At 35.9% G+C, this 16,889-nt stretch overlaps 1 protein-coding gene across 48 annotated transcripts in view; it reads right to left on the bottom strand.

Annotated features, from left to right (window-relative positions):
* RIMS2 (regulating synaptic membrane exocytosis 2) overlaps positions 1-16,889 on the bottom strand; it is a 452,323-nt gene that overhangs the window by 76,119 nt on the left and 359,315 nt on the right. For 31 of the 48 annotated variants that reach the window (XM_042036188.1, XM_042036189.1, XM_042036190.1 and 28 more), the window contains one exon: positions 16,584-16,684. The exons of 16 other annotated variants lie outside the window; for them this stretch is intronic. In XM_042036188.1, the coding sequence (XP_041892122.1) occupies positions 16,584-16,684 (101 nt within the window). The remainder of the gene's footprint in view (positions 1-16,583; positions 16,685-16,889) is intronic. One more of the 48 variants, XM_042036201.1, reaches the window with a different exon arrangement.

Below are 16,889 nucleotides of genomic sequence, written 5' to 3'. Positions count from 1 at the left end.
GCTAGATGTCTAGCAAGGTAACATCAAGTAAATGAAATTAAATTGTCTTTCTTGCTGGATGAAGTTCAGATACCTCATATTCACTCATTAACTGCTCCTAATCAGTCTTTATTCTGCTGCTGAGGTCTACTTTGAACCTTATATCTGACTTGATTTTGTTTAGGAAATGGCTTACAGTAGTGTATTTACTGCGTGTCAGTGTTTCCGTAACTCCAGCACAAAAGACCAAAGGAACCATACTGCTTGTCTGACAGAAGCCATGCTGGCACTTTAGTTTTACATTTATTTCTTAAATTGCAGTTCTATATAAGGCAGCTTTTGAAGTGCTCCTTTGCTGACTGCCTCCAGAGAAAAATGGTACTTCTATTGTGCAAATATTGATTTGTTAAAAAGTATTCGGTTCTTTCATGTCATATACTCCAACCATAAAATGCAACCATTTTTTCAGTTTTGTGCTATCACTTTTTTAGTTTTTGTGTGGTTAAAGTTGCCCCAAGGCATCACATCTTCATATACTTCACATACTTCCTTGCTTTCTTCCTCCAAATTTCACTTTCTTATTTTCTAAAGGTCATTCACTTTCAATTCTAGATCAACTATTGGACTGAAAAAGTAATTTTTAACCAAGTGCAATCCCCCTATTATATCTGAAAAACAGATACCATTTCCCATCCCTCTCCAGTGCTGTCCCTAGGTACTGTGCTGTAGGATTTGCACCATCTGAATGCACATTGCCAAGGAACTCCAGCCCACTGTGGCTGGATCAGTATGGCCACTGATTTGGATCATTGGCTTCAGCAACTACCCTGTGTGCTCCACTATCCCTCAGCAGAACACATGGCTACAGGGACAGTAATGAGCCTCATACCTCCCCTGGGTTGGACAATCGGGTGGTCCAGGGTATGGTGAAATGTACCTGCCCACTACGAAGGTTAATTTAAAAGTTTATTTCAGATTCTTTTTTTTTTTCTTTTTTAAATACCAGCCACAACAGTAGGAAAATTATCTCCTGGCTTTCCCCACGCTTGAAATACAGGCCTCTTTTGTTGGAATATGGTTAAATTTTCATTTCCACCCCAATAAAGACTCATATAATAAAGGACACTATGACCCATTAAGCAGCCAACCCAACCTCTTCAAGCTGTTTCAAAAATAGGAAGTCTGCTGAAAGCAGAGGGATTGATTAAAAGTTGCTTTTGTAATTTTAATAGTAAGATGGTTTTGTCCTAATTTTCAGTGTTGAAGAATGAGAAAAACTTCATTATTACAGATTCTATCAAATAAGTATTCCAAAGTTTCTAAAAGCATTTTTACCTGTGTTAGGAGAATAATCAGCTGGAGAGCCTAACAAAAGGACAGTCAGGTGACAGCATAGTGCCTATGCCTTTTAACTTCAAGAGATTACCGTCCTTTAGTGATGAATTCATGACTACTAAAGCTGAAAAACAAATACCTGCTCTGCTTCCTAATACAACAACCTCTGCAAACGTTTTGACCTCTTTGTGAACTACCAGCAAATGGCTGACAGGCCACATGGAGCTGGAACTCGTCTGACACTAATGCTCTTATTTCCACAACAAAACTGGTTTGGAACTTCTAGTTCAAAGGGAGTTTTAAAGTGTTTCATGTTGCTTTCCTCTAATGTTACCAGTCTTCCATCTCGGACTATACAGTCATGCAGTTGTCCAGGCAATTGACATTGTCAGTGATTTCTAACTGTCTTTCTATTTTATTATCTTTTCTTTTTTTATAGTCTACTCATCAGGTTTTATTTGCTAGCATTTACATAGGGACATACAAATCTGGTCAATGTTTTTAGTGATCAAAATGTTGGGAAGATGTTTCAGACAATTTTCCATTGTGCTACTACCAGAAGATTCAAGAACCATTCTGGACTATTTCAATAGTTCTTTGACTCACTAACAAAAGCTCTCAGGCAGCCAGAGCAATTTGAAATGTTCTATAGCTTCCAGTGTGAATTCACAATTCTAAAGGCATTGAAAATTTTAGTTACCACATATCCTTTGAATGAATGTTACTGGATTGTTTGATTCTTTCTAAAACTTTTGTTAATGGCTGCCTAATGAAGGCTGCCATTAAAAATAGAGCCAAATACTTACTAATAATTACAACAATAACATTAGATTTATATAAAGCAAAAAATGCAGACAGTTTTACAAAATAACAGATACAAATGAGTACATAAAATACATGTTTATCTGCAGCTTGCATACACAGAAACTCAAGATGAAGGCTATGATTAATCTGCCCTTTCATGTAATTTATACTTAGCCAGCTCAGTAATCTGTTTATGTTTGTCATTCCTGTCAAGATCCATCAAGGCAATTGAGATACAGGTCTGCTTTTGCCAGTTCTGCTTTAGCTATCACATGGCACACAGCTGTCCCTCAGGAGATTAATTCTTGCCCTGCTCTTGTATTAGGTATACAATGAGATCCACAGTTGCCTTGATCTTCTCAATATGGAGCTTCAGCCAGTCTACCTTAGACTCATTCTTGGCTGCTGATCGTGTCTTCTGCTTTGTAGTCCTGGATCCTATCCTATCTTCCTCCTTTTTATTTCTAATTCTTGGATCCTGCTTTTTTAACCCTATATTTTGCTTCTGATGAGTCACATGGGCATTGTTCCAACTGTTCTCCCTTTAGCCAGTTCTTGCTTCGTATTCAGCACCTTTGATCTCCTGAGCCTGGCTCTGTGCACCTCTACTGACATTCTTGCCTTGCACTAACATAAAGGAGAGAGATAGACATGGTGTTGTTACTTCTGAGCAGCACAGTGACTGGACCAGTAAATCTAGCTGGATGTACAGTGGTTCTCTGTACATTCATCCCTCACTCCCATTCCTTATCCAATAATTTTTTTCCTCAATATTCAAAACATTCCAATCCACTTCTACCTTGAATAAAAAGAACTGACTGTAACTTGATTTGCAAAACCCACCTTCTAAACCACCCAATTTTCCAATAAATTTAGACCACAAATTAAAACATCAGTAAAAAGGAACATTCATATTTCTATTGAACATGTGAAAAAAACTTACTTCAAAAGTTCTCACATCCCTTCCCTTTGTGGTGTGGTGCCATCTATTTATCAATTTCATTAACCAACACTCACATATGCAGGCTTACAAAGGAGCTCCTAAAACCTGATTTCACTATGGGACTAAGCCATGTTGCAAATAGCATCCTACTGCTAAATTAGGGAAGGAAAACAACAATGAAGAAGATCAAGTGAGTCAGCAGTGGGCCTTGGCAGGAAAGAAGGGCAGCTTTGGTTATATTGTCTTGAACACAAGTAGAACAAGAGAAGGGATTATTCCCCTGTAAGCAGTTTTGAGACCCAAAGCGAAACACTGACCTCAATAAACTAAATTAAGTTTATTGGAAGGCCACCAAGATGGCTGGGGGAGCTGGGATTGTTCTGCCTGGAGAAGTGATGGCTATGGGAGTACCTAACAGCAGTTTATGAGATCATACAGGGGAGAATGCAATTCACAGCAGCTCTGACTGGTGTAAGTAGGCACATTTTTACCATAGGTACAGTGAAGTAATGGATCAAGTTGCCCAGAGAAGTTGTGCAGTTTTCATCCTTGAATGTTTTCAAGACCTGACCAGCTAAAGCCCTGAGGAACCTGTATTAATCTCATGCTGACCTGGCTTTGGACTCCTGCTAGGGGTTTGACCAGACAGCTCTTGAGGTCCTCTCCAACCCAAATTACTCTGTCATCCTATGGGTCAGGGTGATCCAGGAGTTGAAGTTAAAACTCCAAGGGCAGAAGTAATACAGAAGTCACCAATGTATCAGTGTCTAAGGACAACTGGAAATCCAGAGGGAAGTAGTCCAGAGGCAAGGCAAATCAAAAGGCAAAAAATCATTGGCTTCACATATGTTGGCATATGATGTAATTTTTTTAAGAACTCCCAAAGTGCACAATATTCTATAAATACAGGAGGGCACTAGAAAATATTCTGGCATTACTTCAAGAGAACTTACAGACCCTGTAAATATTTGGTAAAGTAGGAAGCAGTAAGGCAGTTCTTAAGTATTTGTGTCTTTAAGTGAGCTTGAAAACTAGCTTGACAACAAGTTTGTCTTCCTACAAAAAATATGTTCCTGCAGTAATTTTCAAACACTAAGTAGCTTTTTGCTCTGACGGGTTTTTTAATACAATACGACTTTTGGAATATCGAGGCAACCTCTAATTTCAACTGCACTAATATCTATTCTGAAATCAAGCTGTTATTGATGCAGAATTAATTCACAAAGTTTCATCTAGTCTAGGGAACTAAATGTTATTATTTAATCTTACTTTACATCAGGACCAAATTTTAAAAATTTTGAAAGGAGAGAGCACTGCAAACTTTCTTCTGAAATATATAAAGTTACCACATTATTCCAGACCGTTCAAAATCACAAATACATTGTTTAAAATCCCATCTCTCATACGAAAAACACAGTGGATGAAAAAATGTTGTTTAAGATAAAGTAAAATACAAATAAATCAAGAGAAGAATCACTATAAGCATCACCACAAAAAATTCTTAAGAGGCAATCCAAGATGTGTTAGACATTGGAGTGAAACCACAGGGTTTATGTTGGCCAAGCAGGTGTCTCCTAATATCTCATCAAAAGCTACCTTAAAATCATTACACATAGAGAGAGCTTCTACATCAAATCATAATATAATTGAAACAGGACTCTGGGACACCACAGCTACACCACAGAGTCCTTTGGTAGTATGCCTTATCCACTAGATAACCAGACATCATCTTTAAAAGTGAAGGTAACTACTCTATTATTTAGCAAGGTAATTGAGATGTTTAAGAGGAGTTTTCACAGCTGGAATAAGAAAGTTGATTCTGACAGATTAATTGAGGCAAAAGAGAGACCCAGGTACAGCACATGGCTAGGGTGAAACAGCTATAATTGACTATATAAACTGGAAGGAATAGAAAATTCCATGTGTCCTGTGGATGGACTTCATCTTGTTACAAGAGCCAATGCCTTGTAACAAGTTATAAGCGAACCACAGAATGCATTCCTGCAAACAGGATATTCCCAACGGTTTTTGAAAGAAAGCCAACATCTTGAAGAAATATGAATCTACATAATATGAAGGTGAATAACTAAGAGCTTCAAAAGAAGAACCCCATAACGATAATTAAGGGTAGAAGGATATCCAACAATCAGCCCCCTTTTCCAAAGTGACAGTAATTCAGGAAAGCAGAAAAAATGGAAAACAAAACTCTTCCAAAGATTTCTTTGAAACATTTACTATCCAAATTTCCTTTCATACTGCTGATCTCCACCAGAATTTTAACTACTTTTTAAAATAGGGCAAAGTCAGTCACCAAGTTTCACTTTAGAGAAACGGGTCCACAGTCTGGCTGTGTGATGGCGGGTAATAAACTCTAATGTACATCTTCTCAAACTCCCCAGGATCTTTTTGACTGCCACACATTAATCTATTCTGTCTTGCACAGAAGGAAGAAAATTGATTTAAAATAGACACCAGAAATCCTTTAGCAATCCACAGCACCCTGTCAAGACTCCTTAAGATGCATCATCATGGACACTGTTCACTGTAAAAAGTCTGGGCTGTTCAGGTCAGGGCTGTTGCAAAACACAGGTATCCAGGGACTTCACAATTTACTGTGCAATTGCATTTAACAGTATCTCCAGTACTTTATTTCCTGGTGAACTTCAGGATGTTTTTAGGACAGTCTGGTGAGCCTACACTTGCTCAATGGGTCCAGTTTGAGTGATAATTCTGTTTTTTCTGCTCCTTATTGGTCTTTTAATGCTAGTACATCCTACTCACATTGGATAAACTGAATCAAAGCATGCTTCCTGTATTCGTTTCCATTCCTCAAGTGGTTCACATGCCACTTCTGCCACCACTGCACTCAAAATCTCTTGTACTTCATACAGACCTGGCATCCAGTCAACAGCTCATTTTTTAAAGAGAGTAACAAGGCAGAATTTCTGTTTTAAAAAAACCCTCTTTTGTTTATGATTGTTCTACCTAATTTGGGCTTCTTTAAGATGTTACTTTGCAAATGTCAGCTAGGAAATTAAATAATATGCAGATTACTAATTTTTTTATACACTAACCTGGATTTTAAACTTCATTTCCATAATTCTTTTCAGTCCTTGGGTCTCATGAAAACAAACACAAATAAAATAAAAAGATGACAAGGCAACCATCTTTTCTTATCACAGAATTTCTGTTTCATTACACTTTATTTTAACCCAAAAGCCTGTTAAGAATTTCAGCATACCTGATGGCTTAAGAACAGAGACATGAACTTTCCCCTTAATCCTACCTTCACTATGTAACATTTCATATGCCTTTCACCAAATTTGTCCTGGGACACAGCACCTTCAAAGGAATTCATGCTGAAGAGAACAGCTGGATTGACACATGGCCAACTGGTGAGTGCTTATTCCTGTAAGCAGAAGTGCCTAAGGCCACAATTGTTCAAGAACAGGATATAAATATATCTTTATACATCTATGATTCCACTTTTTAAGTCCTTAAATCCATAGATATCAGAGGATAGCCTGCAAAATCAAGCATGATTTGAAGGGACATCACATAATCTTTTTTTCTTAATTTCTTGTTTTCACTGATTATTAGGATACATCTTGGAAAATCTCTGCACAATAAGAAAATACAAGCTCAGCTGGTAACTCTCCTGAAAATTTTCTGCTGATTCATGTCAAGCTAACGGAGAAACAAATCTGCAAGATATAGATACCACCATTTCCTTATCAATCCATAAACAAGGTAAACTGCTTAGAAAACAGTTTCCCTAAAACATATTTCCTCAGCAGCTTTACTCTTGTTTTATTGCAACTAGCGAAAAAAAGGCTGCAGGGAGATCCTGAGCAAGCAAACTGCTCCTACAGATCAGAAAAACTGAACTGTCTTTTTCTCTCAGTCATTGTCCTTGAGGGAGTAATTAGAAAAGAATTATTACTTATATGTCCCATATCTCATTGTAAATACTGTGATCTACCTCTGCTTGCTTGTAAGGTCAATCTGAGTTCACTTTTACTGAAAACATGCAACATCTATTAATATTATTTACAATTTCATCTTTACCACATCTTTGTTGCAGAAAAGAAACAACTAAAAAATATCAATTGAAACTGCATGAGAAATTTAGTTCATTTCACAAGACAGATACCTAGATTGGAACTATTCTGAGATCAAAAGCTTCTGTTAACATTTTTGAAGATCTTTAATGTCTATGAATTCTTAGAATAACTTCAGTTCTTGAAGTTATTTTCATTTTACAAATGTTTCCTTAGGATAGCATTAACATAGTATTTCCCAAATTTATGTGACTCAAAACTAGCTTAGATGAGGGAAAGGAAATATTTTAAACAGCCTCCTAGATATCATCCAATCTGCTGCTTTACAATTCTTGAAACTGAGAGTCAGCCTGTTAACCAGAAGTGAATTTAAAGTATTGTCTCTTAGTTACAGAACACTATGTCACAGTGCTTTTAATTTTTTAATAGAAAATCATATGCTAAGTAAAGTTCAGATATTTTTACTTATCTATTTGTTTCAGATTAAACTGCAGAACCATGCAAATCGCCAGAATTGTTTTTTACATTATGGCATATGTCACTCAAGAGAAAGCAGAAGCAGAATTATGCATCCTGGTTCTCTGAAGATGCTCTTTATGATGCAACTAATAAAAAATCCTTTAAAGATTTTCCATGGTTTGAAGAAAAAAGATATATCAGAAAAATTTTACTGTGATACAACAAGCAGAAGCTCAGCCAAAATTGTGTTATTCCCTGCTATTATTCACTGACTCCAGACTGTCAGTGAAATCTCTGGTAAAACAATGATTTCCATCAGCTGAAGGAGGATAATACTCCTCCTGATAAATTACTGAAGAAAATATTCTGTTGCCTAGCACTACACAATACTAGTTCTTGTATGCAAAGCCTTTACCTCCCAGAAACAAGTCAGAAATCCCACAGGTTAGCAAGGACACAGTGGTAATTTCATGTCTTAGTAATATTCTCACTACAAGTGCTGCTGAAGGCATTGAGACTTTACAAAAACCTCCCTATGCTGAGACTCCAAGGTCCTGACCCTACTTTGATTAGCTCCATTGTGCAGAATGACCTCTTTCAGAATAATGGTTGTGTGCTAGATCTCCCTAAATCCTTCGTATGAACTACTTGCAGTACAGATGCTTGAAGCCAAAGTTGTATTCCTGAAAAATAACCGTAAGAGTTTAGGTAGTTAAGGTACTTAATAAAAAAAGAATCAAAAACCCACACTAAAATCTGATAGATATACATGGCATTCTTTCCTGTGTGACAGCTGGCAAAAATTCCTCAAAACCTCAAACCTACTGTTTGGAAAAAAGTTGATAAGCTGGTGAAATTTTCATTGATAATTTTGGGGTTGCTATCAAAGAAAATAAACCTATTTAATAAAGATGAGCACTCCCAGATGATAAGAAAACATCCACACCACTAAAACCACTTCACTGGTTCATCGTTATAGCCACAGTTAAGAATGGTAACAGTAAACTGTGGGAAAATCCTCCCTCTAAGGTGTGCTCAGCTAAAGCGCACGGAGCGGCTCTCCCAGGAGCACCTCCTGGAGCTGCTGTAGCACAGGAGAGCTGGGCAGGGCAGGAGGGGTGTGAGGTGAGGGGGGCAGCCAGTGTTCCTGCCTCCAAATCTGACAGTGCTCTGTCCCTTCTGAACCACCCCCTGTGAAGCAAAGGTCCTGCTTCTTCAGCCTAGAGAAGAGAAGGCTCCCGGGAGACCTTAGAGAAGCCTTCAGTACCTAAAAGGACCTACACAAGAGCCAGAGAAGGATCTTTCTACAAGAGCCTGTAGTGATAAAAGGAGGGGTAATGGCTTTAAACTGAAAGAGCAGATTTAGATATTAGGAATAAATTCTTTACTGTGAGGGTGGTGAGACACTGGAACAAGCTGTCCAGAGAAATTGTGGATGCCCCATCCCTGGAAGTGTTCAAGACGCGGCTGGATGGGGCTTTGATCAGCCTGGTCTAGTGGAAGGTATCCCTGCCCATAGCAGGAGAATAGGAAGCAGATGATCTTTAAGGTCCCTTCCAACCCAGGCCATTCTATGATTCTGTGGTTCATTTTGAATCCTACACATTTAAGCAGGCTCTGTGCAAGCCCTGCACTGAGATTTCAGGTCTGTCCTTTCTAAGCATGTGCCACACTTTCCTTGATTTTTCAAGGTCACTAACCTAGCAAATTGATCTAGCAAACCTGTTTCCATCACGGAGCCACTGCTCTAGACTTGCTGTATTTGATATGTGAATAATGGCTTTTTTGTACATGTTTGCATAGCACAGAACTAAGTAGCACAAAGTGGTGTGATATACGTTATCACAGATTATCATTCTCACTTCTTAGAGTTCTCTGATTCTTGCAGTAATTCAATTAACTTCATACATTCTCTATTTTTGAATGTCACACCTTGGCACACAGATATTTAGTACGTATTTCCCAGTTAATTTTTTTTCTTGTTTTCTGCAGATTTTCTCACTTATTATCAGCATAACACAAGTTTCAGAACAACTTAAATAATTAATTCAAGCATAGTCACACTATTTTGTACATTAATTGCCAGTTAGTTCAATAACATCTTGGAACTTTTCAGCTTAAATTCAGATTAAAACTGTAAAAAGAAATAATTGAGTTTACTATGAAAAGACAGCCACTCTGAACAAAAAGACCAATAGTTTAGCAATTTGCTTGTCTATACAAAGCCTTCTGAAAGGAAAATATTTTCTATTATAAAAAGGATAAAAGGATTTAAGATAAATTGCAGTGATTGCTCTGTCTGGAAGTTGATCAAAACATCACCATCGTGAGTTTAAAATTTGATTATTAATGGAATTGTTACAATACTCAATTGAACCTGGTTTTTACAGAAAGCTTTTGATATAAGTTTTGCTGTAAATTTCATATATATGTGCTTGCTAAAATTTTTTTTCTTTAAAATACTTACTTTTTGCAAAAGAATATTTACTCATTGCTGTAAAATACAAGACTATGGTACACTTAGAATTTATGCTTTTTTAATGGAAATCCAATTCTCTGCTATTGAAAACCCCTTTTTTTTCCTAGTGGACTCTTATAATGAATGAAAATTCAGAGCTAAAATAGGCTGATGGTTTTATTTTTTTTACTTTATGGGTAATTTTTTCTCTTTGAGATTCATTGTAAAATTATAAGGTACTTTAATAACATTCTATAATGTATTTAACCTCTTCTTTCTGAACATGATTACCTATAGAAGCTTACACAAAATCTAAGAAAATATGTGACAACAGAAAGCACCTGTTGATAGGTAAAGACAGCCAGTATCAGTCTACTTTCAGATATTTAAATTTCAGCCACAATCATCATATGTGAATGCAGTTTTTTTGTTAACCACAGAATTACATTTAAAAATACCCTAAATTTCTGATAGAGACATGGATACTCAGGATTAAAAAAAAAAAAAAGAAAATTATCAAAGCCAAAATAAGTGAAAAGAGGGCTTGAATTTAATGAAAAAGAAAAATGACAGCAACAGAAATATTTTCTGAGAGTTTACACATCTTTGACTAAAGAAGAAAATACTAGAAATCACAGCAATCCACATCTATATTCAAAGTCATTAAATTAATTCTAACACATCCGCAAAATACAGTTTGATAAAAATAGAAATTAAAGAAGAGGTATTTTCTACATTACCACATATATAGAGCTCAATTATAGAATTCTGAATTTATTTCATTTAGTTATATTTTTAAGTCTTATAATTGAGCTTTAAATCCTGTACTTATAGGAACCAGAACTTCCATTTCAGCAATTTATTCCAAAAATTTTTTGTATTAAAAATACAATGAAATACTTGATTGAAAATATAAATGCTACCAGCACTATGGACCAGAGAGAGTCTCTGCTACTGACCAGCAAAATTCCTTGCATATCACACACACGTGAGAATGATTGATTAGGTGACCTGAGCACTCACAGGCTGTTGGGAGTGACAGGACCTGTCATTCCAGACCAACTGGTTGAGCTACCAAGTTTCTGTCCCAAAGTACAATACTCATTAGTCCATAGGAAAGCACAAAAGCCATGGAACAGGCTATAAGTAAAATGTTTCCTCAGCTGGGAAGTTCCTTATTGGTCTAATTGGTGTTTGGTTTATTTTCCAAAGATAAGAGCTTACTGGTGTGGAGGTGAGCAATGGGAGATGAAGGGAATTACACACTGCTATTCCCATTTGTAAGCCTATCAAATTCTACTGGTTAGGCCCTTAGCTGAATGGGTATTCTACAGAAATTTATTGCACTGAATATTTGTATGTGGTCTTATCTCTGTTAGTCTTTGCTTTTTTTAATTATACTCCAGCAGAGCTCCATTCTAATTATTTTGTTTTTCCAAGTTTTATCCAGATATTTAAAATTTTAAAATTTAAACTAGTATGTTAAAAAGAAATATATACAAAACAATTTATGCACTGTTTTGAGGGCATATGGATATCTAACTAGCCTCCATTTTGTATTTAGTATTTTGAATATTTCTAATTACATTCTTAGCAACATCAGTTGTAAGAAACAATTATAGATCAAATATTCATAATTATTATAAATTATCAAGTTATTACTGGGCATATCATGATCCTCTGAGAACTTTAAAACAGTTGTAAGAAACAATTATAGATCAAATATTCATAATTATTATAAATTATCAAGTTATTACTGGGCATATCATGATCCTCTGAGAACTTTAAAACAGTTGTCAATATAAAACCAACATAAATCAAATACAGCTTATAGGCAGCAAAATATCAAAGTTCTCAACATCTCTTTAGTTGGATGTTTGTTTAATTCCCCTCTCCACACGGGTTTCAAGAAGGAAGGTGGCAAGTGCTTCTGCTAGCACTCTGCTGCTCTGTGTACTGCTCTGCTTTGATTTTTAATGAGGAGAAAAAGGGATTCCCAAAACACCAACAAACGAAATCTTTCAATCAACAGCACAGGTCAGAGGATACCACATGTAACTGTACCCATGGCACAACTATTTACTGCAGGTTTCAGAGGGGAAAGGCAGCTCTTGGCAGCACTTCTGCACTTTACAAGATCTTACAATTAAGATCTGCTTCTGAGGCATTCAAATTCAGCCTCTTCCACCTCCAGATCTCACGTTCCCTCACACAGAAAGCCCACAAGGTCATACTTGATTCACTGCTGAATCAAAGTGTCTCATTCTGAAGAACTGCAGCTGTTCTGTCTGCATGCTCCAAAAGCATTTCAGCTGTATCTACTACACTACTCAAATAAACTAAGCACATGCTTGACTCTTCTTTTCCACAGTTTAATTTGTCTTGGTCTTGTTATCAGGTTAGAAGATCACAAAATCGCATGCTAGTATGCCTTATAGTACTATTCTCCTACACCAAATACAGAGAATTATGCTTGTATCTAAAACTTGAATTGTGGTTATTGATTATCAGGAACTGCAGTTTTACATACATCTGACAATGCAGAAAGCTTCAGTCTTATCATCAATATGAATCATTAAAGGTGGAGTTAGGAAATCCTCTTTGATGTTCTGTATTATTCTGTATTTGATGTACTCTTTTCCACATTTGGCTAAATGAGCTTCTTCAGCAAAAAAATCAGTTTTTATCTGCTCTTTTACCTCTTTTATCCCAACTTTATTCCTTGTTGCACTAACATATTATATTACTAATTACTACATTACTGACTATTACTAATTGCTATATTATGTAACTGGATTTCTCTGCCTTTTTGTAGGTCATTATTTTTTCCTAATAAAACAAATAAAGCAAGTCTCAAGATACTTAGAGGTTTAAATGTGTGTCAGAGAGTTGTCAGTCTCTGTTTTATCTTTGTTCCTAAAGAAAGCTATAGTTTCACTGTTGCAATTTCTACATAAATCCAGCTCCCTTTAGTTTGACATCCAATGCTTTCAGTGATCAGACTTCTCTGTAGTGGTTAATACAGCCTGAGTTAATGGAATTCTCTCTTGATTCTACACTGAATGCAAATACTTCTAGGGTTCCATATACAAGAAGTATCTTCTCTCTTTTTTTCTCAGTAGCAACAAAGCTTTTTAACTCTCCTCAGCTGATCCACTGTGCACGTTATAATCATGGGGCAAGGAGAGAAGAATGACAGGATTTCTCACATCCTTCATCCTGTTTGTCAGCAGGAATTCCTGAATCTGAGCACTGGTGGGAATGGCCAGGGGAAGGAGCTGCACACCAAATATAGCACTACCAATCTGTTTGCCAGAAGAGCTAATGGTGGCAGTATCAAGCAGGAAGCAAGGCAGAGAGGTGCAGAGAGGTTTGATGAGGCATTTTGGGAAATGACTTCAAAAGCCAGTTCTACAAAATGTGAACTGTGTGAGTCCAGCATCTGGCTCTCAGCTCCCATCTTGGCCCTTCCCTCTTCACAGTACATCTTGCTTAACAATGTAGAACTGGGAAGCTTAGTTCTTATGCAAAACAATAAACTAGTCACAGAAAGATTCTTGAGGAAAACCACACAAATCAGGCTGGTGTTGCAGAGGCACAGTATGATAAGTGGATAATTTTGTCTCTGGTGGAAAACTCTTGTGCTACTGTGGGTTTTTTCTATATTTCCAGAATTCAGGTTTTCCTGTATGTCAGCATCTACCAGCACTGCCATTCACACAGTAGCATACATCCTATTTAGTACAAGTCTATTAGTACTCAATAAGCAGAAATAAATAGTTGTTCCAATATCAGAAATTAATTTACCTGATTCTTAGTGCCTACAATGTTTTTCTATCTGCTTAGCTGTAAATATTCATATGAAAGTTAATATGTTGCTTGCTTTCGATATGTCGGTCCTGAAACCACACTTCAGCAGCTTCTGAAGGAAGTTATTTAAGGAAATAACTCTTCTACATCCTGCTAAACTAATGTATACAAAATTTTACAGAAGCAGAATAATTATTGTTCCAAAAATAATGAGCCACGTATAAGAACAATAAAAATACAATCTGAAATTTTATCAATCATGAGGAAAAAATATAAGGGAGCATCAATTTTATAATTCAGTAGCTTCTAAGAACATTGAAGTCTGGAATTACACTTTTCCCACAAGCTGCTTAATGTATGACTATGCACCGCAGAAGGGTATGTACCTTCTTCTAAAGCCTCTAGCACTGACTTAGGTAGCACAAAGCTAGAGAGATATAATACAGGATGCCTATTTCAATATTTGAATATTTAATACAATTTCAACTTTTATAGCTTTTGCCTTCTCAGAAAGGAAAGATATTGGGTATTTTTTCTTAACTCAAAATAATCAAGAGGGACATAAAGATGCTGTTGACCTGTTGACTTCTATTTAAAGAAAGAAATAGAACAGAAAAGGCAAAAGAAAATTCTATGTGCTGGCTTTCCTGAATGTGGCTTAATGCCTACTTAATGACATCCTTCTCAGGCATGGCACTCATGACTGCCTGCTTGTGCCAGTTGAGAGGTCTAAAAAAATTGAAGTCACTGTATACGGTACAGAACATTTCAGTCAGCACTTGACATATGTGTTTCAGTTCACGATTCCAAAAGAATTTTTGTAGAAACCAGGTAGATAAATTTTACTTACTCGTTTTCTGTCTCTAGATAATACAAGAATTTAATTAAGGGGAATTGAAGCAGTGGTGAAAAAGCGAAGACAGAACTCTCATATGGCTTATGAGAGTTATGGTTCTCTATGGCTTTGAAACTACACGATTTTAAGAATGCATGTTGAATTAATACATATATGTGAATATTCAGTGTCTAGTTCCACAGGTTCATTGATAGAATAAATAACTCATTTTCAAGTACTGAAACTACACTTAAGCAGAAGAGTAAATTATTTTTTTATTTCTGGAGACATTGTTTGATGTGTGCAATAAATAAACCACCATATTCATAAAATTATTCAATTTATAATTTTCCTCTAATACATTCCAATAATACTGAACGTAAAATTTTAATTAAAAAGATAAAAGATGCAGAGTGAGGCCCAATAATATGGTGTAGGTGAAATGGCAAAACAAGGGTAGTAAATACTTCCTTATGTAGATATATTCTATCTAACTCCTTTACATGAGAATCAATTTAATCTGCACCAGTCCTACTTCTGACTCAAATTTCAGTGAAGCACTGAGGGAGCAGGAAAATCAGCAGATCAAGTCTGGTCATACATACAGTACATAAAGTCATATTTTTGTGGTACATACGGTCACAACACTTACGATGAGGTCTGCTCACAGTATTACGCTCATCTCTAAAAAGGTGACACCTTTCAAAGCCAACAATATAGAAACACTTTGCCATAAGTGTCAAAATAAAAGAAACATCTAAACACAACAGTATCCAAGTCCCTCTTACATGTTAATAAACATTCTTATGCCTTGTGTAGTTAAAACGACATTTGCAAAACACCCAAATAACCATGAAGCACATCTACAGAGTTTTGAAGTATCTTAAGCCATTTTCACGGTCTTGGTTTTGTCAATTCTATTTCCATTAACAGGGTTTTCCATTTGGAAATGGACTTTGCTAAAGCTCTTCTATTTTCCCACACTGAAATGTATATTCTAGAAATTATATGAAGTGTATTAGTCTACATTATCTTCAAAACTAATAATTATACTAATTATAATAATAATTATTAATTAATAAAATTGATTCTTTATTTGCATTCAAATACTAAATGTCTCATTTTATAGTAGCTTTGCCAATCCTGGGAGCAAGGAAGAAAGACCTGGAAATAAAAGTCTAAAACAGATTTCTCTTCCTCAGCCAGGTTTTTATAGGTCAGAAGTCTCATGTTTTCCACTTACAATACGACCTCAATTAATGAAGTCTTTTAGAGGACACTAAATTATTTTTATATAATAGAAATTTAAATTGAAAATATCTTCATTATTTTAATTAACACACTCTATATGACATGACCCTGTTCCAGATAGCAGGAAATTTTGGATAGTATATTTAAGGTTATACTACTACATAGAGATTCAGATTCTTGGCAATCTGCCACAGCTGGGGTAAAAGCTTTTGTTGATGTATAAAACACTTTTCCAAGTGCTAAAAAGCCACTAAGTAACACTTCATCTTCCAGTTTTCAATAGATCAAGATAACTCTCTGTTCAACTATATGAAAGCCATGAACAAATTTCAATAGCTCTCATTCCATCTGTCACTCAATAAACATCTTTTTTCCTTCTCTTTGAGTTTTTAAATCATGGCACTATTGTTCATTCTGATAGACAATTACACTGCTTCTTTCATTTGCTTTAACTTACCCTTCTTAAATTTTAATAAACAAGAACACTGTGTGTTAAGAATTTTGCTGCACATTTCCAAAATTTTATTATAGACACACAAGAAACTTTTACTGAAGAAACAACCTGGCACTCATCTATTACTTTCTAATAGAATGTTGGGTATTTCAGTTTCGCATATTTTGTTGCTTTTCAAAACAAAACTCCCTTGCCTTAGAATGATAATCTTGTTCCAGCCTGGAATCTGATCCTGCTACCTGTTTGTACTTGCTCATTTTCATTTGGCGATTCCTTTCTTCTACATCCATTGCACCTGTTAAGTTAAAAACAGAAGAAGAAAAGAAAATAAATACACAAGCAGTCCTCAATTCCAAGGTTAAAATTATGCTCACGGAAATTTTAACAGAAAGAGATGAAATTTGATCTACTTAAATTCTGTGCATATAATTTTAGTTCCTGAATTGCAATTTTTCAGAAAACCGGAAAGTTGTAACACAAGGAAAATAGCAGATAAGTAT

Source organism: Corvus kubaryi, unplaced genomic scaffold (assembly GCF_017639235.1).
Source record: "Corvus kubaryi isolate FWS band 111438036 unplaced genomic scaffold, C.kubaryi_AGA036_p1.0 37385, whole genome shotgun sequence".
In the NCBI taxonomy this organism is placed as follows: domain Eukaryota; kingdom Metazoa; phylum Chordata; class Aves; order Passeriformes; family Corvidae; genus Corvus; species Corvus kubaryi.
The sequence above is the reverse complement of the archived record's forward strand: the minus strand, read 5'-3'. Positions and strand labels throughout refer to the sequence as shown.